Genomic DNA, 26,107 nt, shown 5'->3' with positions numbered 1-26,107 from the left:
AAAAATTCAGTTAGAATATCAATCTATCTATTATCTATCTATCATCTATCTATCTCATCTGTTTCCCATGGTATTTCTCCTCTCCGTACCACAAATGTAAGACAAAAAATAAGTTATGTATATGGGGTATATAGATGCTAATACTGGTAATAAACAATCTAAACAATATGAACCTCCACTAAATATGAAGAAATTGGATCTATATTCAAGGAACACATGAATTCTAATGATTAAATAATTCTAAAGTATATGTACAGTATAACTAAGCTCCAGTAAATTTCCTAAAGGTACTTAAAAAAACAAAAAGACCTTAGCTTTTAATGTAAATGGGCATATACGTTTGATAAATAAAATAATTATGAAATTATGGCAATGATTAAAATTATGCTACTCTTATAATCCTACTTTTAGTGTATTATAGAAAAGAGGTAAACTGTAAAAATATCTGAAAATAATTCATTTATTTTTAATATTTTATAAGAAAGAGATAGTAAATTTGTAGCCTTCCTAATATAGGATTACAGTTGCCAATATCCTGGAACTTCAATATCTTGTCTAGGACTAATAGATACTTTAAATTTGACAAAATTTGATATTCCATAAGTTTCCCACTTCCAATAAAAAAATTGGCTTAAATGATGTGTGTGTATTATGCATGCTCATTTTCAGTTTTATGTCAGGTGATAAACATGAGAGAAATTTTCTACTGTACATTATTTTTCATGCTGATTTGATTGCAGAATATCAGCAATCTTAAAATATTTGTATTTGGAACTATATTAATAAGCATATTTTAATATAATTAATTATTTCAATGTTTTACTTCATTTGATCTTTGTTGAGCCAGACTTGATTCCTGTTGCATGTATGCATGCATGCATGCATACATGCATACATACATACATGCATGCATGTATACACTGCTTGTCCCAAAAGTGCTTTTTCAAGAGGCAACTAGATTTCTTTGTTTTTCTTTGAAAACATTTTGCTTCTCATCCAAGAAGCGTCTTCAGCTCTGACTGGATGGTGGGAAATAGAAGGATTTATAGCTTTATAGCACCTTTGAGACAATCATGACTGAAAATTTCTATAGACAAATACACTGCTTAGAATTTCTTATGCATGTTACAAAAGGATATAATATTGCAATATGTTAATCCGAAATAATGGGAAACTTACCCCTAAATATAGTATTATTCCATACAACATAAATTTCCAGAAGAAGCACCTTCTAAGAGCATTGATGAGTTTGGGTTTTTTCTTTGAGGCCAATTCTCTGTCCCATTCTCTGAGGAATAAAAAAAAAAGAACATTGAATTATGTGGCCAAATAAACCATTCTTTGGCCCAGCATAGTTCATTTCGCCCAAAGATATCCCAGGAGATTTAGTTAAGGAATCTATTTAATTCAAAGCTCTGCAAAGACCCAAGGACCTGATCCTCTGTGACATGATAGCTCAATAAAAGTTAAAGTGTAGCTCAGTTAAATATTTGGCAATGGAAATACTTTGTTACACATCATTTTGCAGAAAGTTAATTCATTAAAAAGGTCACAGTGTATGTTTTAAAGAAACCTGTTGTACTTCTCCAGACCACTAAATAAATAATAGGCATATAAAGGGTTTGGATTGCTTCCAGTACTAAGGGAAAGAAAAGGAAAAAAGACAATTCAATTCTGTTTTGTTTTGTTTTTAATAAAGCATGTCAGCTAACATTGAAAACCTGTGTAATTCAACTTTGAATGATGCATTTTTAGAATCAGTTTTAACAGATAATACAATTATTTATGGAATATAAAGTAATCACAACATTTAGATACTGATAAAATGGAATTTGATCACTTCTTAACTACACTGAATATAATATGGGAATTAAGTAATACCAAAAAGCAACTGATGTGACAGATTATACTAAGGCATTTTTTCAAAAGTGATTTAAGACATTACTCTGTCATAGTGTAGCCCAGTTGCTGCTGAAGACATGTAAAACCATGACTTAATCACTGTTATTTACAGAAGAGTCACATAAGTCTAGGAGAGACTAATGCAGCTTTATGGAGAATTTATTTCAGCTGCATCTTTTAAAGAGACCACTAGAACTTTCAATGGGATAACCATTCTAATTAGGGAGAAATTTCAGAGTATCGAATCCATGCAGATTTTTTTTCCAGGTCCAGCAGATGGTATTAGATGGGGTTATAATTGATAGGATGATTGCTTTGAGCTACATCTGGGGTGCAAAATTTCAAATAATCATCAAAAGTTTCTGTTTGTTTTTGGTGCTATGGATTCTCCAGAGTTTCACAGCCAAATTTGATAGTTCAAATAAGTTAGCTCATTAAAAGCTGATTATCCAACCACAAACATGTTGCCTTAAGCCTTACGCTTTAACATTCTGTCTGAACTATAATATGTCAACCAGGAGGCTCTGGTGCAAAACAGAGATCTCTAAGGTGTATTTCCTTGATGTATCAGTCCTTTTTATGCCAAAAGCATCATGCTTCTCAATGTATATTCATTGTTTCAAGTAAATAAAGTAAAGTAGTTAACCAGGAAACGATAAAGTAAAGTAACTAACCAGGAAATGATCTGATATTAAAATTTTCACTCTGTGGGAAACCTGTGAAATATTTTTTGTACAAGATAAATGTTTTTAGTTGAACATCAAATCTCCACAAAACAAGTTGTTCATTTGGTTATGCAACTCCAGTTCTCTTACTAATGTAACAACAAGAATTCAGGATGTTCTGTTTGTGATCAGAATGACTCTAGTCAACTTCCATTGAAAAAGGAGTAACATAATAGTAAATTACATAATCATAAGATGCTGATCTTGTCGATCAGAAGGTCGGCTGTTCAGCGGTTCGAATCCCTAGTGCCGCATAATGGAGTGAGCTCCCGTTACTTGTCCCAGTTTCTGCCAAACTAGCAGTTTGAAAGCATGTAAAAATGCAAGTAGAAAAATAGGGACCACTTTGGTGGGAAGGTAACAGCACTCCATGCGTCTTCGGCATTTAGTCATGCCAGCCACATGACCATGGAAATGTCTTCGGACAGCTCTGGCTCTTCAGCTTGAAGAGATGAACATGACCCCCTAGAGTCGGGAACGACTAGCACGCATGTGCAGGGGAAACTTTACCTTTAATAATAAATACTCCGATAAATTTTAAGTAAACTTAAATTTTAAGTGACTTCCGGTTTGCTCGGAGGGTCGTTTTGACTGCTCTCGGGGCTTCAGGGAAGCCTCCTAAAGGTCCCTGAAGCCTTCAGAGCACTTAAAATGACCCTCCGAGCAAACCAGAAGTGACTTCCGGTTTGCTCGGAGGGTCATTTTGACTGCTTCGGTGGCTTCAGGGAAGCCTCCTGAAGGTCCCTGAAGCCTCCAGAGGGCTTCCAGGGGGGCAGGGGAGGCTGTTTTTGCCCTCCCCGTGCTCCTATAAAGCCTGTGGAGCGAAAAAAGCATGCAAAATGGGGGGATCATGCTTGTAGTGCGTGCATGCGCACTGGGGGTTGTGCATTGCATTATGGGTGCAGCACGCCTGCACATGACCCCCCTGTGCTCCCCCCACTTATGGCATGCGAGCCCAAAAAGGTTCGCCATCGCTGACCTATACTGTACATGTGCATTTCATTTCTCCTGCCTAAATGTAGAACCTTACTCTTTTCACCATTGAATTTTATTTTATTAGATAGTGCCCAATGTTCAAGTTTGTCAAGCTCCTTCTGTATCTTAAGCCTATCTTCTGGAGTGTTGGCTATTATTGCCAGCTTGGTATCATCTGCAAATTTGATGAGTTCTCCATTTATTCCCTCATCCAAATCACTGATGAAGATGTTGAAGAGTACTGAGCCCCAAAACAGAGCCTTGGAGTACTCCACTTCATACTTCCCTCCATGTAGATGCAGTTCCATTGAGGACATTGAGTGCGGTTGGTCAGCCAGTTATGAATCCATCTGGTAGTGTTGCTGTCTAACCCACATTCTTCTACTTTATCTAGGTCAGGCTGATAGGTCTGTAGTTTCCTGGATCTATTTTTTTCCTTTTTTGAAGAGGGGAACCACAACAGCTCTCTTCCAATCCTCTGGCAGTTCCCAGGTGCTCCAGGTCTCTGAAATATATAGTTCAGTGGTTCTGAGATCTTGTCTGCCAGATCCTTCAGAACCCTGGGGTATAATCCATCTGGTCCTGGTGATTTGAACTCGTCTAGGGTAGACAGATGCTCACTTACCATTTTCTTCCTTATTTCAACTTGTGTTCCTAATCTGATTTTTGTGGTAATGTTTTTGATAGATTGGACTGTTTTATCCCTTTGTGTAAAGACAGATGCATAAAATGAGTTAAATAGTTCTACTTTCTCCCTATTACTTGTCACCTTGTTGCCACTTTTTTCCAGCAATGGACCAATTGTTTCCTTGACTTTTTTTTCTGGTTTTTAACATGTTAGAAGAAGTTTTTTTTGCTATTTTTTACCTTTGTCACAAACCTTTCTTCATTGTGAGCCTTAGCTTTCCTCACTTCATCTTTATAGGCTCGGGCTATTTGCTTATATTCTGTCTTAGTTATGTCCCCCCCCACCTTTTCACTTTTTATACTTATCTTTTTTGTCTTTCAATTTGTCAGAGAGTTCTTTATGCAGCCATGCTGGTTTCTTTTGGGAGCTGTTATTTTTCTTCTTCATTGGTATTGTACTAGACTGGGCTTTTGGAATCTCATTTTTCAAAATTTCCCAAGCTTCTTGAGTTGTTTTACCCTTGAGGATTCTTATCCATGGAATTCTTCCCAAACTCTCTCTAAGTTTATTGAAATTAGCTCTCTTAAAGTACAAGATTCTAGTTTGACTTTGCTGTATTACTTGTGTTTGCATAATGTTGAATTCCAATATTGCACGGTCACTTGCCCCCAGGGTTTCTGTGGCTTCAACACCTTCTATCATTTCCTCTCTATTAGTGAGAATTTAGTCCAATATGGCCGATCCCCTTGTTCCCTTTTCTACTTTTTGGGAAACAAAGTTGTCTGCTAGGTTAGGAACCTGTTGGATTTTTCACTTGGTGCAGAGTTTGTTTCCCAGTTGATGTCAGGGTAGTTAAAATCCCCCATTACTATTGTGGTGTGCTTTCTACATACCTTAGTTAGCTGACTAGCAAAAAGTTCATCTACTTCCTCTGCTTGGTTGGGTGGCCTGTAGTATAGACCTATGGCAATGTCATTTCCCCCAACCTTTAATATTGACCCAAATGCACTCAAGATAGTTCTCATCATTGTTGTGCTCTCTTTCTGTAGAGATGTAGTTATTTCTTATATATAGTGCAGCGATGGCGAACCTTTTTTGGCTCGCGTGCCACAAGTGGGGGGAGCGCAGGGGGGTCGTGTGTGGGCGTTCCGCACCCATAATGCAATGTGTGACCCCCCCAGTGTGCATGCACACACAACGCGTGACCCCCCCCATTTTTACATGTTTTTTTCGCCCTCCTCAGACTCCAGAGGCTTTATAAGAGCCCGGGGAGGGCGAAAAGAGCCCCCCGCCCCCCCCAGAGACCCTCCGGAGGCTTCAGGGACCGTCCAGAGGCTTCCCTGAAGCCTTTGGAGCGCTCAAAAGGATCCTCCGAGCAAACCGGAAGTGATATCCGGGTTGCTCGGAGGGTCATTTTAAGTGCTCCGAGCAAACCGGAAGTGACTTTATAAGAGCCTGGGGAGGGTGAAAAGACCCACCCGTGCCCCGGTTTGCTTCCGGTCACTTCCAGTTTGCTCGGAGGATCCTTTTGAGTGTTCCGAAGGCTTCAGGGAAGCCTCCGGACGGTCCCTGAAGCATCCGGAGGGCCTCTGGGGGGGCGGAGGGCTCTTTTCGCCCTCCCCAGGCTCCTATAAAGCCTCTGGAGCCTGGGGAGGGCGAAAAATGGCTTTTAAAAAGGTGAACTCAGCTGGCCAGTGTGCGCATGCGCGCTGGCCAGCTAACAGGGCAGCGCCTCGCGTGCCCTGACAAATGGCTCCACGTGCCACCTGCAGCACGCGTGCCATAGGTTCGCCATCACTGATATAGTGCAACTCCACTTCCTCTTATTTGGTCTATTTCTTTTAAGTAATTTAAATCCTTCTAGCTGTATGTTCCATTTGTGGGTTTCATCTCACCAAGTTTCTGTAATGGCAACAATATCGTATCTACCCTCATTTACTTGAATTTCTAATTCACCCTGTTTATTCCTCATACTCTTTGCATTGGTGTACAGACATTTGAATCCATTTTGATTGACCCTGTGTTTACTGTCTACATAACTTGTGTTATGTCTGACTGCCCCTATTTTCTTGCCACTTGTATGATTTGTGCACATGATATGGCGCTCACTATTAAATGCTTGGTTTTGCTTGACAGCAGGAGTGATAATCTTACTCGCACAAACATCTATGTTACATGCACTGATAACCCTATAGATTTTAGATTGCTGGGGACAGAAATATGCTGTATCAATTAATTCTCTGTCCCGGCTGTTCAGTTTAAATGTTTATCCAGAAAATCTGTGAATTTAATGCCAAGTAACTCAGTCCCTTTCTTGGATGGGTGCAAACCATCTCTTTCGTACAGTTTTTCATTGGACCAGGCATCATGACTAATACAACCAAAGCCTTCCCTTTTACACCACTCCTTTAGCCACACATTAAACTCTGCTACATTCTGGCCCTTCCCTTTTTGTTCCTTATATACTGGTAAAACCTCTGAAAAGATAAGCCTACAACCTATACTACTAAGTTCATACCCCAAGCTCTGGAAATCATTCTTCACAGAAAGTACATCTTTTGGGGACAGATCATTTGTGCCAAGATGTATACTAGCATCAACGTCACAGTCCTTACTTGCATTCTTAACTATTTTAAGAATACGCCTAATTTAATTAGCAGAAATTCAAAGTAGAAAAAATCCATGCTGAATAAATATTATTTGTATTTATCTTAGAGTCATTAGTTATAACAATACGTTTTGATCAGAATTGAAGAGGTCAGACCTACTGATCTTAGATTTATTAATGCAATTTGGTTTCTTTTTCATACTGTCCAGTCTGGTTCTTGGGTATGTACGAAATTTGTTTTTGAAACCATTTTAAACAGATTTTGGAAGCTTTTCTTAAATTGTACTATCATAGATTATAAATCACAATCCTCCTCATAAGTTTTGATGGTATATTAGAAATGATTTGTTGAAAAACTTTTCACTGGACTAGGATTCTAAGGGTCTTTCAATTTCCAAGTGACTTACAAACATAATTGGAAAGAAGGCTATTTTCAAATAAATTTCTAGAATATGTATATGAAAATAATTACTTTAAAGACCGATTGCTGCAATCTAAGTATTAATGCCTGAGCAAGATTTACATTTGAACATATGCCTGAGATTATATTGTAGAGCAGGGGTGTCCAAACTTGGGAACTTTAAGACTTGTGGACTTCGACTCCCAGAATTCCCCAGCCAGGCTGGCTGGGGAATTCTGGGAGTCGAAGTCCACAAGTCTTAAAGTTCCCAAGTTTGGACACCCCTGTTGTAGAGAATCCGTTTGATGTAGTGGTTAAGGCATCAGGTGGGAGGCTTGCATTTTAGTTCTTAGGCACAAAGTTAACTAGGTGACTTTGGGTCAGTCACTTTCTGTCAGTCCTAGGAAGCAGGCAATGACAAAACACTTCTGAAAAACCTTGCCAAGAAAACTACAAGGACTTACCAAGCAGTCAGCAGGAGTCAAGGTTGGCTTGAAGGCACATGGACATAAAAAAAGGATTATAATGTACTTTAATATTTCTGAAATCAGCACTATATCAATTATGATAGCTGGCTGACTAAAATGCAATTTGTATTAAAGGTAATAAGCAAACAGGGCCTTGGACCTGAACTGAGGAGAGTCTATTTCTAAATTCCACTCCACAATTTATTGAGTAACAATTGGCCAGTTTTTCTTACTCAACCCAATCGCCTTTACAGAATTATATTTCTGAAAATGAAATAAGAGACCACTAACATATGCCATGTAGAATATTCAAAAGAAAAAGTAGAAGAAAAATAATAATTGACACATAAACAACATTATACGCTTCCAAATATGTAATACATACCTTTCTAATTTTTCAGAGAGATTATCAGCAGAATCTGAAGCAGAGATTTGATAAATATCTGATAATTCCAGACGTTGTCTATAGCCCTTTTGCAAAATAGGCTTTGTCCATCTGCAAAATAATACAAGTGTTTTAAAATCAATCTACACATTTATATAACATATGACATAAGTCAGTTTTTAGTTTTCTTTTTTTATAGCTTCTCCTAGCTCTCCAGAATCACATGATGATTGCACAATCATGCATGTTGGTGTAATAAATAAATAAATATTAAGATGCAGAACAAATCTTGCATAATTTGTTGCAAGTCCTCAAGGGGAGCCCATGCATTACTGATGTTATATGGTCAACATAATTTTCAAATCCAGTGAATGTTTAAATCTGTGAAATCTGAGAAAAAAAGAAACTTAATATAGCACTGAATGCATCCAAGATCCTAAATATATCTGTAAGTATTATTTGGATCAATATGTTTAAACTATCTACCAACATTTATAAAGCATGATTACAACATAGGCTCATTTCTTACCAGTTAAAAACAGAGCACAGTTTTTATAAATATATACCATTAGCAACCATAATGTATGCTTATGATGCCTTATTGCCATAAACGTAGAATTTTTTTGAACTTGATCTCATGCTAGAATGAAGCATATGTAAATAATGGAACTGCCATGAAAAAACTATTTCCAAGAGTTCCTGGTTCACTTACAATACTTATTAAGATATTTTGAGTAACCAAAACCCTTGGACATAACAGAATTTCTATTTTTTTTCCTTTTAGGCTTCTGGCATAGAGTTTTTAGAAATCCCTTCAGCTCCACAAGTTTCACAATTCCATTGCTTTATGCCAGGGGTGTCAAACTCAAGGCCCAAAAACAGTGAAGGATCGGCCTGCAGTGCCTTTGCCAGTGAAAACGGAGCTCAATTTTCACCTGCAGAGGGCTGCAGGAGGCTGTCCCAGTCGAAAATAAGTGACGTTGAGCTGGCCATGCCCACCCCGGTTACAGCCCCAAGGTCAAACACAACCCTGATGCACCCTCAATGAAATTGAGTTTGACATCCCTGCCTTATGCCATTGATTCTAAAACTATTTGCTTCAAAAAAAATGGTGCATGGTTTTTACCTACATCAGCGAAATGTTAAATTGAAGGCTCAAATACATCCACTCGCTCATGAAGTTTGAGTGTGGAAATCTGCTATCGTTATCTTGGTACAACTACTGCATAAACGTATGCTGTAAATAAGCAGTTTACAATGGCTCTTCTCAAAATTAAATCTTTTCTATGTTAATCTTGTCTATAATAAACTGCTCTTTATTTATAGCAATCTGACTTTCCTTCCATTTACTATATATATATATAAAATATTGCAATTAGATAGATAGATAGATAGAGATAGAGATAGAGATAGAGATAGAGATAGAGATAGAGATAGAGAGAGAGAGAGAGAGAGAGAGAGAGAGAGAGAGAGAGAGAGAGAGAGAGAGAGAGAATTGCAATATTATTTTCATATATAAATGGAAACAGCAACACTTTTAGTAATGTAACATGGTTTTCGTTTCTATTATTATGCTTCTCTTTCAAAGTCGTATAGGGAAGCAAGCAAGGTGTTCATTACCTAATTTTGGATTTTAAATATATAAATAGTAGCCAAAGGCTGCAAGGGATTGTAGGAAGCCGCACACAGTCCTAGAAGAATGAAATATTTTGAGGATTAATTTAAAAAGGAATAAAATATTTCCCCTAAAAGAGAAATAAAAAAATCTTAAGGGATACAGAAACTTGAGGGAGACAGATACTGAGTTGGGGCAGCTTTTAGAAATGCCGATTTGGTAATCCATTACTCCCTGCAGCAAAGTCTGAAACAAAGACTTTGTTTAGAATGAGCCCTCATTCAAGATCCAAACCAGGACAAAGCCATTAAGCCATAATAGGATTTGCCCAACACCCTTTCAGAACACAAGCCACTTCATTGCATCATCTCAGCAGTCCAACCTTCAACCAAACCTGGGAGCTCAGACAACCTATAAAAGCCAGCTATGACCCCTACATAACCCCTACAGTAGCCAACAGAATACAATATTATTGCACAGGAACAGGAAGCTCAAGTGCAAAGCTCAGAGAAGGCATAAAAAACCCCCACTCTCAACTTCATGTGGTTGGCTGCCCAGAACTATCCATGTGGAAAGACAGTTTAATGATGAAGCAAAACCATCCATGTTGTTCTACTTCATCATTAAACTATCTTTCCAATCAGCCTCCAGCCTCCATTTTTATTTCCAGTGCCTTTCTCCCAGCTTGGAACTGAACCAGATGGATATTTCTTCCAAAAGAATGAATAAATAAGATTTAATGTATCCATTCTCCCTAGAGTTGGTTATAACAGTCTTCTTGTTGAAGCTGTAATCTGTATCTCAGATGGCAACATAACAAATTAATTAAGATGTTCACCAACTCCTTCCCAATGTTCCAGGCACTATTCCACACCTAAGGAGAACTCTTCTTGAAAGTTATATTGCCCTTGGGAACATGTGAAGGACTTTCCGATCATCACATTCATACCTGATCAACTCCAGGTTCAGAAGCAGGGCATATACCTGAATAATTCACTTTTCCCCCAAAATATTTTATCAAGAATTACAATTAGAAACAATACAAACTAATAAAAACTACCAAAAATTTAAAAATACAAAAACTGTAGAAAGAACTTGTCTTACTAACAAGTAGAAGCAATTTTGGGATCTTACCACCATTTCACCATTCTGGGGAAACCAGATACAACTCATTTTCTTTTTTAACCTTGATCAAAAAAAAGCCAATCTTGTATTCCTTCCTTGAATTTTTAATAGTCTTACCCCATCAAAGCCTCTTTATTTATTCATCTTTACTTTGAGAAGGGGCACCTCAAGGATCTTTCATAACTTTACCATACCTATTTTGAATATCCATTACATAAAATTTGTCCTTTTTAAAATCACTCCTCATAATTTTTTTCAGGACTTCCTCAGACTTCTCTTGTGAATCCAGAAAGCAAAAGTTATCCAAATAATTTTTCTGATTTAAAATCTGTACATTTCTTTAAACAGTGAAATATCTATCAGTTCTGTTTGTATATGTAGAATAAATTTCTCCATCTCCTCTTTAATTCACACAATTAAGTCCACATTCCAATTAATTTCACACTTATCAATTGTAGCTTGTTTATCTTCTGTAACTTCATTGACACAAGATCTATCATATCAAGTAATTCAGAAACATCAAAGATTTTTGATCCAATCTTTCTTAATGAAATAAATTTATTATCACCTATCTTCCTATAGTGTCAAACCTCCAAGGTCCCACTATCATGTTTCTTTTTTTAAAAAAAAACACCAAATAATTACTATTTTCCACAGGAAAAAATATTCTAATTAATTCAACTCTATAACTGCAAGTCAATATGAATCCTTAGTCCACTGTTAACTTTCTAAAATCCATATTTCATGCATGCTTTCAATATTTAATCAAAAAAATAGCATTTTTCAGAACTTTAAAAATGTTAACTCCAACTATTTCTCAAAGGGAAAGACAAATCACTTGATGATTACAATAAATTTTCCATCTTAATAATTCCAAAACAGAAAAAACCCTCCAGAAACTGATTAAGAAATGGAGTTCATTTGAGCTTTTTGTCTTTAAAAAATAGTATTATAAGTGTGAATTTGGTGGTGTCTCTTGACTCCCAGCCAACCACAAAACAGCAAATTCCTATGGTCTTCTCATAAGGAGTGGCTGTTTGGAGCCATATGGGTTATCTCAATGATCTCTCCTTCCTCCAGAGATATTTTGGCACTCTGGACCAAGCATCTAGCTGCAGTTTGCCTAGAAAGTGCAGTCGCAATGCCAACAGATCACCATAACACTCACCAGAATTTGCTCAACAACCCCAATAATTTGCAAGGCCAAAAATGTTGGTTAAGCATTTAAGAAATGAAATTAATTTAATTTATCAATTAAATTGTTACAAAAAAGAGCATTACAGATATGGTTTAAAAAAACTATTTAGTATCTTGTATTCGGATACTATATGACAGAGTCAGTATGTGCTACTGGCTAAGGTACCAAGGTAGAAACCAGAAGACTATGAGTTCTCGAATCAACCTTAGGCACGAAAGCCATCTTGGTTCCATTGGGCCAGTCCTTCTCTTTCTCAACCTATGTTGTCAGGCTCAGGCAACAAGGAAATTGCAGTTTTTATTAATAATTAATTAATTAATTAATTAATCAACTGCTAAAATTATATTTATTTATCTGTTACATACAAGAGGTCTTTCTGAATCAAGCAGTTTCCTAATATGCCAAATGCTATATTGGCTGGGAATTCTGTGACTTGCAATCCTTGCCCAGTTGGACAGTACAGTGTTGAGAAAGTTTGCCAGAAAAGCAATCCAAAATGTGGAAGCTTCTGAAAAGAACTAAAAACATGCATCAGTACCTCCTCTTCCTAAATGCAATTTTATCTTTCAGATAAGAAAACTCTGAACATTTATTTCATTTCCATTGATAAGAAAAAGATAAAGAAGTAATGCAAAACAGAAATGTTCCAGTGTAGTACACATCCTGAATGATTCTGATTTTACTCATATGACTAAAACATTTCAACAGTTTTTAGAATGATTATAAATCATCCCAGCCTATTTCATATCATATTTGGGGGAAATGTTTCTAATAAACCCTATATGTTTAATTATTTTTATTTAAAATGTGATTAACATTTTCCCAATATTAAAGAAAAAAGATGATGTGACTCTTGTATCATTCTAGGAAAACACCATGTGAATCTCAAAGATTGTTCTTTGAATCAAGGGGTGTTCTGTTTTATCTTATACTTCTTAAGTACAGCTACAGTGAAGAAAATAATATATAAATAATATATGTCTTCATGCATGCCTAACCAACAAAAGTTACATTGGAATACACACACACACACACACACACACACACACACACACACACACAGAGAAGCACATCTAGTTCATTTTCAACTTTAAAGAGGACATTGGCATGGACTTATTCTTGAACAAAATTGTACTCAACTAAAGAAAATTAATGCTGCACAGCTTTTTATACGAACACATTTATGTTTATCTAGCCACCCAAGTCATATTATTTGCAGATAAAGTATATAGCTTATTGCTGAAATAAAACTCGGTAGATAAACATAGTCCATTGTCTAAACTGATCTTAGGTACAAGCAAACATTTGCTGCTACTATAACTCAATGTAGTAATAGGAAACAATTCATTCTTACTTCATTGGGAATGGATTAGGAGTTTGAGGTTAGCTACCATTTGTACATTAAATAGTTTTACCTTCTATTTCTTTCTTTGTTGCCACAATATGTAAGCATAGACTTTCCCAATGGTAATATTTTTATATGCCAAAGTACATTCTAAGATGCATGTGATTATATCAATATAAAGTAGATTCCTTTCTTGTACATCTTGTAATTCATCTTCTTGATTTCACTCCTGATGAAAAATTGTTTTTGCTTTTCAGATTCATTGTCTAATAGAATGACAATTAATCATTACTGAATAACATATTCAGTATGATTTTATAATGACTTCCAGCTCAGTAGTACCAGAGGATCCCAGCACTAAATGAGATAGTATTCAAAGTTAGACATTTTATTTTACAACTATAACATTCTAAAAATATGCACTGTTTTACCCTGCGGATCAGTGGAAACCAATGGAAGAGATTAGATTGAGACAATACTTTGAAGTCCCCAAAGTGTTGGGGAGGATTCAAATTCAAGCTACTGTAATTGCCCAGGCTTTCCACTATTTCAAGACCAATGCTTCTACCTATCAATCTATCACTTTATGGAAATCCAATATAGTACATATTCCTATTTACATGAGCTGATCATGTAATGGTTAATTATTTATCAAATTTTGCTACTGCCCATCTCACACACAAAGAACATATTTCCCTACACTATCACATTGCAACACTATTCCTGGGCTACCAGAATTCTACAAATAATTTTGAAATGTCTCTTTGGTACCTTGGCTTCAAATTATTTGAGTGTGGCTGGTAGGAAAATTTAAAACCATGGCAGCTCAATAAGTTTCCATTTGCAATAGCCACTGTAGTAAGTTTGGCAACTTACATTATTACCCATAACAAGCAGATAGACATCTGTTCAAATTTTATGAAGGCATATGGATTTTCATTATGAGTCTTCGTTATGACTTGAACCCTAACCCAACCCTACTTCAGTGGGGCAGCAAAGGCAGTTGAACTAAAGATCTCATTCCCTCATGCAAGGCTTTATGTACATCCTCCATTCAGAAAATTCTGGGCTGGTAAATAAGCAATTGGCTCTTCAGTGGGTCTCAAATCTTTAACCAGAATAGCCTTTTCAGTAAGTAAAACTAGATAGAGTGATATAATTAAATTCGATTGTCTAAAAATTGGTAGAGCACATATAATCATCAAAGCACAGAGAGTACAGGCATCTTGGAATGCTCAGTTTTATTATTCCAAAAGCCCAGACAAGATAGTGCAACTCTGACTTTATTCTACTAATAATAATTTCTTATTTTGAACACAAAGAAGTATAGGTGGTCCTCAACTTACAAATAGTTCATCTAAAGTTACATCACTGGAAAAATCCATTTTTGAACCCCAAACAAAAATTGAACCCTTCAGTACCGAGTACTGTACAACAGCACCTAAGAAGTATATTTGTTTTTATAAAACTTTACAAACAAAAGAGTTACTAAGGACATCAGCATTCCTCATTTTAAAAAATATATGTCAAACAGAATAAAAAAGGTATCTTATTGTCAAAATTTGTGTTTTTTTGCAATATTCTGGATCTACATTTTGCTTGAAAATGAAATAGACAGGAAAGAAATGCAGATAGTCTCCTTGACTTATGACTACAGTTGAGCCCAAAATTTCTGTTCTTAAGTGAAACATTTGTTAAGTGAGTCTTGCCCCATTTTATGACCTTTCTTGCCAAAGCTGTTAAGTGAATCATTGCAGTTGAAAAGTTAGTAACATGATTGTTAAGTGAATTGTTAAGTGAAAAGTAACCATGAAAATAAAAAGGATAAATAACTAAAGGTCAGGTGATAAAACATTTGAAAACATTTTAAATATTTTTTAACTCAGTTAAGGTGACCAGTTAAACTTCTAATTTTCATGGCAACTTAGACTCTTGCTCTAACATTACTGGCATAATAACATAGCAACTTGAATTTGCAGCTTAACCAAGTGTACAATAACAAGCTGGACTTGGTTCCAAATCTTTCAGGGTGGAATGTTCCCATTCAGCATTTCAGACAGTCATAGCATGCAATATTCATGATATCCATTTGCTATACTTCTCCACCCAATTGGTATTCTGATTTTGCCATAACTAAAAATTAGCCTATTCATTCGCACTTATCACTTATTTTTCTGAATTTTTATAAATCTAAACACATAAGAACTTCTTAATCACTCCCCCTTGATTCCATATCTATCACCTAAATTAATTATTGTGTATGGGATTGTATGTGTATAGTGTATACACTAAAGAAAGGTGGAATTTGTGTATCTCCAAAAACCACATATATGAAAATTGTAACACTGGCATTTTGATCCACTCTATAAGGTTTAAATTCAACCCCAAAACTGACACTAATGGTAACTAAAGGAATTTAGATATGGGATGTGGATGTAATTGCACAAATTCAAAATGACATTTTCTGTTTCAAAAAAGTCACAGAAAAAAATAATGAAACCAGTTTGCCTATCAAGAAAAGAATGTGGCATGATTACACCATACCATACAAACATGGTTGATAAGAGCACTATGCTCTTATCTTTCAAAGGCACTCTCAAAAGTATATCTTTATACTACACACGTATTTAAAAATTGTTCTGCATTTAACAAAGAATGTGATACTAATTATTAACACATTTCTTTCTCCTGTCAAGTGCAACATGATTTCTTGGAATCAATTACAAAACAATAATCTAACCTATAATTCTCTCAAAACAACAATTTTGAGTGGTCAACATTTTAGGATACAATAAGGTGACCCAAATTAAAACAGAAGTTTCTACATGATTGCTGGACACTCTAATATATGGCAAAGACATAATTTAGTCAAGCTCATTGTTTCTTTGACACAACTCACTATGGAAGTGTCCATATTCTTATGGGATGTTTTTCTGATTTCCCAATTTAATCCATATTCCTGCGATTTTCTCTTCCTCTCATCTATTAACCAAGCCCAACTCAGTTTATTTTTCAAGTTCAGACAAGATCAAATAGATCTTCCCAATGCACTTAAAGGTATATTGTACATTTTTAAATTAAAATTATAGATTCCCTTCTCAGCCCTATGGGGGTTATGCGTCTTTCTCAATCACAGGTCTTCTATAAGATGCCTTGGAGTCTGAAGGTTCTGTTCAGTACCTTGGCTGTTCCTAGTATTGCACTATTCTATACAAGAGCTCTCAGGTTGTTCCTAGAATTGTGGGTGCCATTCTTCCAGCTTAGCAATCATATCCTCAAATGCTCCTACCACCCCACAGGCCACCACCCAGACCACTCAGGCCTTTACTTTCCACATCTTCTCAAGTTCCTCCTTCAGAATCTGATACTCTCCAACTTCTCATACTCCTTTTTGTGATGTTGCTGTCACCTGGCACTGCCACATCTATCACCACAGCTGTCTTCTTGTCTTTGTTTACTACCATGATGTCTGCTTGATTGGCCAGTATCTGTCCATTTAGATCTGAAAGTTCCATAGGATCTTAAACCTGAATTCTCCATGATCTTCTGTGGAATCTCACATCTGGGCTTAGAAGGATCTAGACAATACATTGTACAGATGCTCCTGTACACAATGCCAGGTACTTGGTTCTGTCATTCAGTATATGTTGTTCCTGCCTGCATCTTACATCCTGCCACTATATGTTGGATTCTCTCTAGGCCTCTCTGTATAGTATGCACCTTGGATCCTGTCTACTAATCCCTGTTTCTATAGATCTGGTGTTTAGTGCCAGTTTCTATGCTGCTATAATGAGCATCTCAGTGCTGTCTTTTAGCTAGCTCAAGACAAGAGAATCTGGAACTATACAATTTAAATTTGTAGGATCTATGAAGATAGATAGAGATAATGTCTTAGCTATCTCCACTGGGCTACCCCTTCACCGAAGCATAAAAATATACTTCCTATACTTCCTCCTTCCTATAATTGATTTTTCTTCTACAGATTTTCTGAGTAAGGAGGACAGAAAATCTTGACAGATGAGAAGAGGTTTTAAAACTTTTGGCCCAACAGAATCACACAATGTCATTCAAGCAGACCACTCCAGTCTATCCAGAGTCTAGGGGGAAAGCCTTCAAGGTCCATTTGAAGGATCTTGAAATGAGAACTAAAATAAAATAAATGGGGAAGAATAGGAGAGGAAGTGGTAGACAAGTAGAATGTATTGCATTGCACTAGTATATGATTTCAATAGTATATCTGGGCATTTAAAGGATGTCTTCCTGAAACAATTGGCTGCTGTCAGTCGTTTGACAGTAATAGTGCTGTTATTATGGACACATACTCAGGAAGCTTAGAAGAAACAAGGGTGTTATATAGGTAAAGAAGGAAAACAAGTTCCACCTCTTCTTTTCATTATTAAGTAACCAAATACTCTTTATAAGAATGATACTAGCTCCAGTGTAAATACAGCATTGTCTTAACTCTTATTTGCTTTATAACTTTTTTTCCCTTTTAAACATTTCCTCCTTTAATCAATGTCTTTGGTTCTGTTTGTTCAACTTTTCTCAACTTCCTATATCAGTAAATGAAAATACAGAAGGTTTTCTTTTTTTCTGTGAAGATGTCTCAAGACTTTTACAATTCCTGTCCTTAAGTACAATGTTTACCTACCTACTCCATGTAGGGCTATAATGTTCCAATAACATGCTAAGCAACAAACTTTATGTAATTATCTTAAATTGAGAGTCTTGGTAAAATGTACTGACTTTTCTTTTTCTTAATGTTGACAAATATGCTTGAAATAGAAATAGGTGTGTTAATATTATTGAGCGTGATATTTGTTCTCCAGGAATTATTTCTCTAAAGTGTCCCACAGTAATAGTTGAAAAGGTATGCTGAGTAGTTACAGCAACCTTTGTCCTTCTTGAATAAGCTCTCTTATCTGTGCTTGAAATTAGGAACAATAGAACAACATTTTACTCAGGCTTTAAAATAGCTTTCCCAAACATTGTACTTTGCTTATGTGCTGGAGCTGCACTTCTCAGAATTCTGGGAAGTACACTTCAATATCTGGAATATGCTAGGTTGGAAAAGTTAGTGTAAACTGAATTTTGCACACCTGCTGGTTGTTCCATAAATTGAAGAAAGATTGGTACTTCCCAGCAGTGATATTCCTAAATCTATGTAATTCATATCACAGGTAAAAAATAAAGACTTCATTTGCACCTGGAAGGCTCAGTAAGGTTATTTTAGAACAGCTACCATCTCCTAAGTAACAGCAGCACTGGGTGTTTTTCAAGACAGCGCTGTCTCCTAGCAAGTTCAGCACAAGTAATCTTGCACACATACCATTGTGTGTGCCAGAATGCTACCAACATTATCATTTTCCAACTATTATATCCAGCAACTACACTTTTCAAATACTCTACTTTATTCCAAAACTGGTGTGGAGAATCAAAATAAAGAGCTTCCAAACCAAATAACACCAGATCATTGACATACTTTTACATATATGATATATTATATATAAGGCTTCTAAAGAAGAACAATGGTCTTTCTACATAACCATTAGTTAAAACATCTGCAGCATATTTGCACCACTACGTGAAAGTCCTTGTGTCTGCCCTGGATCTTCAGGAAATGAAAAATAGGAAGAAAAGTCCATCAGATTAACCAATGGAAAAGCGGGAATATCAACATTCCACCTAGTTCTCTGAAACCCACCTTTCTTATTTCCTTACTGTATTTTCTTGCACTATTTAAAAAAACAGGGAGTGGTGCTTACTGTGGGAGCAGGTGACAAATATATATCTTACAGTAATTCTGATTTCAACATGAAGGAAATCCAAGAACTCAAGAGAGATAAGAATTTTCATCAGTTGCTAATGCTGTAATTCTTCAGAAGTACCCTCAGCCTAGCTATATGGAACCTGCAGATTATTATGAGTATATGGGAGACCCAAGATTGCATCAGTTTAGAAATGCAATAAAAAAGTTTCAGAACCAGTGGAGAGCAATAATTATTCCTGTAAGAGTTTCTATCTATGCTTTCTTTTGCAGAAAGGTTCCTATTGCCTAATCATTTTTCTGTCAACAGCTACATTCTCTATGAGGTAATCTGTTGGACTCCTCATTTTAGGCACAGCACAAATAATCAGTGGTTGAGTTAGAGTAAAAAATACAAGGGGATGCACATTATCAATAGGCAATCTCTTTCTTCTGTTTCTGATATTCTTTTCTTTTCCTGTTAAAGAAGCAGTTTGCCAGGATGGATAAATACCTCTCACGAGAAGTCTGGAGTGCAGGTAGCTTTTAAATTAGGTCATCATCAACTTTTTAAACTATGTGGGGGTCACAGTTAAGTACAACAACTTTAAGGATTTTATTCTATCAACTTATAGTATTCATTTTGGGACAAAAACTAATTGACCACAACCCACTTTGAAGCACGTGCAGAAGAATTATATTTATATGGATGGATTTTTTTACAATACAACACAATACAATACAATAGTAGAGTTGGAAGGGACCTTGGAGGTCTTCTAGTCCAACCCCCTGCCTAGGCAGGAAACCCTATACCGTTTCAGACAAATAGCTATCCAACATCTTCTTAAAGACTTCGAGTGTTGGGGCATTCACAACTTCTGGAGGAAAGCTGTTCCACTGATTAATTGTTCTAACTGTCAGGAAATTTCTCCTCAATTCTAAGTTGCTTCTCTCCTTGATTAGTTTCCACCCATTGCTTCTTGTTCTACCCTCAGGTGCCTTGGAGAATAGTTTGACATTTTAAATATCTTAAATGATAATAAATGAATTCTCAAATCCATAATTCACATATGTACTTTGTTTTAGTCTAGATTGGTTAATGTAACATACAGAACTAATTACAGAAATAATAAAAAGCTTAGAGAAAAGCAGGCATCTAAATGCCTTGGAAATATTTATATCAAGCTTCTACAGATAAGAGCTTCTCCTGCAGTGCTCAGCAAGACATCTTTTTAAAATGATTCTATTATCCTCCATCTATTGCAGGTCTAGAGAAAAAAAATCAAAGAAGGTTCTTTAATTAATAGATGCTTTCAATACTGGAATGCTTCATACATAATAGCTTGAGGAGCTGTGAGTGAGCAAGAGCCATTAAAAACTATTTAATATGGAGAATTGGTAGGGATAAATTGGTGCCAGGGAATTATGCTAAACCATTTACACATCACACTCAATCAGTTTTTTTTTACTACAGTATGATTTATTACATGTTACAATTGGATAGGTTCAAACAATGAAAGTTTCCTTTGAATCAAGCTTGACTCCTGGTGCCTTCATAGACATATACCATGTAATTCGTTTAGCAACAATACTGAAATGTTTTGTTATTGTACTCCTTCAATATATTTATTAATTTTACTTCCCAGTCTAATCTATAGGCCTTTGATTTATTAGTTGCTTATTATTCAATCTTTCTGACCATTTTGAGCTCAGTTAAGATTGATTACAAAAGATTTATCACCTACCATCCTAAACACGGTAAACTATAAAGCATGGTTTCCAAAACCTCAATAGTTGGGTTCACATAATTTACAAACCAAAGAGATCAGTGGTGTGAATCCTGTCTCAATGTCTCTAAGTCAAATTTTCATTGGGTTGATTGGCTCAAATGCCAAATAAAGTTAGAAATATCACCGTCTCCTGGGTATTTGCATAGGCATTAACACATAATCAGAATGACTTATATTGATTATATATATTGCTGGCCTCACAATAACATCACATTAAATTCATTTTTTTCAAGTGCCATATGAAGCTCAGTATATTTCAATCAAGCATTTATGAATCAGTAGAAAATCTCATGCAGATGCTATATGAAAGTAAGGCTGCTGAGGATTACATGGACTGAAACAGATGGCATATCAATTCTTTTCAACTGCATAATATTCTATGGAAAGAATTCTCTATCCAACTATTTCTACACAAGAGAACAAAAAATGTTACTCAAAGTTCTAGCTACCAGCATCCTTATCACCTCTTAACACTTCGTTACTTTGAGCAATAAGCACTGTAAAGTAAAATCAAGTAAACGTAATATTTTCTTTGTGTACATATTCAGTGAAAACTTTCAGTTATAATAATATAGGACAGAATCATTGGGGTTTCACTTGAAATTCCATGACTCTAATAGCAATTTTAATGAGCATCATTCACTAAGAAAGGCTAGAAAGAATATTTTGGCACCTTAATTCTGCCAGAGTTCAGTATCTACAAAGCTATACATACATTACACAGACTTTTTTTCATGCAAAATGTTATTCTCCTTCAGTAATGAAGTACCAAAGATTATATAACTAAACTAATATATGAGGATATAATACTAACATACTAGGGTTATAATTTGTTTTTCTAGGAGCAAAACATGTTCAATGTGAAGAGTAATAATAAAAGATAAACTTTGATAAAGCTTGTATATACATGATATTCTCACAACACTAACCACAAGTATTATTTTTACCTCCAGAGCTGCCAATTATTTGCATTGTGTTATAGAAGAACAATCCAATGAAAATATATTCGGGTGAAAGATCTTTTGTCTGTTTATAAAATTATACAGATAGGTATCCTGGTGGAATCCATTTTCAGAACAAACAGATGTATGTATCATTATTCATTTCTTATCACATGTATTTGTTGGCTGAAGACATAAGGACCTACAGTTCACAGATAGAATGCCTACCTTGCAAGCATATGGTATAATGTCATGGGGAAGACAGTAATGTCCTCCTGGGAAGACAGGAGGAGCAGTCACAAACTACGTAATGACAAATAAGAGTCAACTTAACAAGATACAGAAGGATGAAAGAAACAATGTAATCTACAAAATCAACTGTAACCATTGCAACCAATTCTATGTGGGACAAACATCACATCAATTAAAAACCAGGATCCACAAACACTAGCTGGAAATCAATTGCCACGATCCCAAATCCTAAATCTCTATCCACGCCAACACAAAACAGCACCAGTTTGATTGGAGCAACACAGAAATCATAGGCCATGCTACCACCCACCATGCTTGTGAGTTCATCAAAGCCTGGCACACCACAAGCAATCCCATCAACAGATACATTAACCTACAATCAGCCTATGAACCCCTCAGAATCCAAATCAACCACACAGCCAACCTGAGACAGCATCAACCTCAAGCAACCCAGACAACCCCCCTCCACACCAGCAGTTCCCCTCCCAATGACCCTGACCTGATGTAACCTCCTTATCACAAGACCCATCACAAGACTCACTGATGATTCACACCTGACCCATCACAAGACCCTCACTTGACACACCCACACCTGAAGCCCTTATAAATAGAAGAACATTGACACTGATAACCCGTAAACTCCACTGAAGATGTTACCTAGCCTGGTAATGAAACATTCAAAAATCAACCCACAAGCTTGGACAACCATCACCTTCAAGAGTGAACTTAGCCTACAGAAGCAATACGAAACTCAGAAGGGCCTCTTTCTAGTTTCTTGACTGTAAAGTCGAGGGGGAGGGGGGAGATATACTTTTATATTTGCAAGACTCTGTTAATTTAATCTTATAATTAAATTAGAGCTAGTACTTCTGGGTGTCCTCCTTATCTGGACTTCTGATCATATGACAAAGCTGACATATGGTTCCAAATTCAGTATTAACGCATGCTAGGACTAGGAAGGACCTCTGCTTTTAAAAGATAGTGTTAATAATATTGCTTCCCATATTAAGGTAAGGTAAGATTAAGGTACCATAACTGGGCTGCAATTCGAGACACAGTGCCCTCAGAAGAGGAGCTGGTGTTGATGGACTACAGTGACCCCGCAGTTTCCCAGGATGAGAGCCCATACACCAGAAAGGGAGCTGGTCAGACAAGAGGCAGCACAGTCCAGAGATAGAAAGGAGACAGAGGAAGAGAGTAATGATGATTACTCCCAGGTTATATCTGTTAGGGTTAGAGTAGTATAGGTTGAGTCTGGCAAGAATCTATCTATTGTGTGTATGTTAAATAAAGAATTGAACTCTTATTGAATTGCTCTTCAACATGCTTCGGGCTCAGCCTGACATGCAAGATATGGCATGATCAGTAGACAGTAACAAACAGAAATTTCTTGCTGTTTGCTGCTGTTCCCAATGTTTGCAATTTTAAAATGATATTTCTGCACCAAATGCCAGGAACGTATGATGCTCTGGATTGGACCTCTTCTTTCAAGTCTCTTTATGCATACAGAAAACTAAGGCTCTTATTGGTGCCTCTCTTTGGCATATATGCTATTCTTTTCCCCATGCAAAAAGATTTTTAAAAGTGTCATGGAGTAATACTATTATTCAGTTGATCTGTGTAGGCACTTCAGTTATATTGAATTGTCTTCACTTAAGCCCTTAAGACCAAATATGGATTTCTTGCAGGCCAATTTGGAACTCAAAGTCAGAAACTTCCATTCCAAAGAAAATAAAAATACATTTGAAAAAGGCTGGAAATCTAAGCAGCAACACTATATTTGGTTTGTAATGCAGAAAATCCTGAATTTAATAACTAACATCATCAAGTAGAAAAACTCCTGCTTGAACTGTTGGAAACTCACTGCTGGGAATATAGTTTGATCTGATAGAAGGGAAGTGTCTACATGCCAGAAATACTTGAAAAAGCCAAGAGGGAAAACAGACTTGTATTCAAAAGGTTTGATCAAAAGGGGATGGCAGCAAATAGCTCTATGCTACCATCTAATAGACACCTAATAGACATCTAACAGGATTTTTGTTGCCAATTTTGAAATTATGGTGGGAAAAATGTATGAAGGGGAAAAAACCCCTAACTTTTTGTCTTCAATCTAACATTCAAGAAAAATTGCATCTTTTCTTACATTTAAAAGATTAAAATGGGGAAACTTAAAAAAAAAAGAAATAATCTGTTTAAGATTACTACCTTATGCTACATTTAAATGTAACTGACCACCCCAAAAGAATGCAAATACATTTCTGAAATGTTAAAGAAATCTTTAAATTTTTGTATTATTATTATATGCTCCTTAAGTTCTATATACTAGAAATTTGAATTACCGGTAATAGATTTCCTTAAGTTCTGTATTGTTATAGTAAACTATTAATATTGTATGATATTGAGAGAGGGGTCAGCAAAGGTCAATAGAATTTATTTCTCCTGTTTATTTTAGTAAAAATGAAGGAAGAAGGCTATTTTATTGCTTTAAATAAATATTATAGTATTGCAGAAGAAAACACCAATTCAGTCATACCAGTACTTTGATTTAATTTGAATGAATGTGAAATTGTATTATGAATTTAAATTCCAATATCTTTGAGCCCATGGAGTTCAAAAAAGATTGTATATAGAATTAAATGGCTATTAGTTAAACATTAATTTTAAATTCATAAATATTCATTTGGAAATTACCCATCCTATTACTGTGTTTCGAAACCACAGTTTTTAAAAATTATAATATGGATAAGTGAAATAATGGCCTTTAAGAAGATATCCCCGGAGACGACTTCCGGTGGCCGAAGGCAACGGACACGCGCGTCCGCTTCTCGCTGCTTCGGTGGGCTGCCCTGAATCCTAGGGGGAGCATAGGGTGCCTTGGAGAGGCACCCTGCCGAAGGGGCAGCTTGCTGGGACCTCCTGGAACGGCAGCGGCCACGGGGGGGTCTCCAGCCTTGCCCCAGGAGCCGGAGAGCATAGGGAGCGCGCGGAATGCCACCGCGCGCTTCGCCGAGCGCAGTCCGGAAGGAAATGATTAATTTGAATGCAACAGCTGAAGCACGGTGAGGTGGGGACTCTCCCTGGGTCTTTTACAGTTTATTACTCTATTGATTGATGTGCAGTTTTTTCTGGGACTTTGTTTCAACCTGTGGAGGAGTTAAAATTGGAGGGGGGAGGAAATTTCCACCCCCCTTGGAAAAGCGGCACTTGGAAAATCTCTCCCTTGCAAGGGAGAGAGAGAAAGTTTAAAAAGTTTAAAATACTTTCACTTCCCTTAATTAATGGGGAAAAATCTCTTTTTTTCTCTTTTGATTACAACTGTGAGAGAAAGGATGGCTGAACTGATTCTTCTCTAAACTATGCATGGGAATCTTGATTTTGTTGTTTCCTGACCACCGGTACTGGCTGAGCCAAGATGGCCCACTTCCTCTTTCTTCTTTGTCTTTGTGCATGAGACTCCTCGCTTGAAAAACTTTGTTGCCTTGAACTAATTTCCACCCCAGAGACCTCCAGGAGCCTCTTCAAATAAGTTTTTTCCCTGGATTTGGAATATCTTGATCCACCTATCTGCTTTGGTCTTGTATTAAACGACTTATTCTCCTTTGGATTTGCCTGTTTGGTGGTCCCTACCGGCTGTGCTTTCCCACGGACACCATTCCTCTGTATAGAACAATAACTATCTCTGAGCTTCATGATGGGTCCTAAGAAATTACCGCCTGGAAAGGCCTCATCGGCCCCAACATCTTCTACATCCAGCCCCATTGCTCACCAGTCACAACTGGGATCTTTTTTACAACCTAAAGCCCCTGAAGAGAGTTCAAAGGATTTGTCTACTCAGCAGATGCTTCAAGCCCTCTTAAAGGGACAGGACGAAATGAAAAAACAACTGCAGGACTTAAATGATCAGCTCAGAGAGACACAACAACAAACCACACAGAATGCGAAGAGGATAGGTGTACTGGAGGAGGGTGCAGTTGGAATGAGAGACGACATAGAGACAATCCAAAG

At 36.5% G+C, this 26,107-nt stretch overlaps 1 protein-coding gene across 1 annotated transcript in view; it reads right to left on the bottom strand.

The window, feature by feature from the left end:
* The window catches only part of CFTR (CF transmembrane conductance regulator), a 120,285-nt gene that overhangs the window by 82,441 nt on the left and 11,737 nt on the right, over positions 1-26,107 (bottom strand). The window contains exons 2-3 of the mRNA XM_081958605.1: positions 8,091-8,201; positions 1,180-1,288 (exon numbers count right to left, since the gene is read on the bottom strand). Of these exons, the coding sequence (XP_081814731.1) occupies positions 1,180-1,288; positions 8,091-8,201 (220 nt within the window). The remainder of the gene's footprint in view (positions 1-1,179; positions 1,289-8,090; positions 8,202-26,107) is intronic.

The sequence above is a fragment of the Natrix helvetica genome (genome assembly GCF_964273705.1).
Source record: "Natrix helvetica genome assembly, chromosome: 6".
Classification (NCBI taxonomy): Eukaryota; Metazoa; Chordata; class Lepidosauria; order Squamata; family Natricidae; genus Natrix; species Natrix helvetica.
This window is presented reverse-complemented; position numbering and strand designations above follow the sequence as displayed.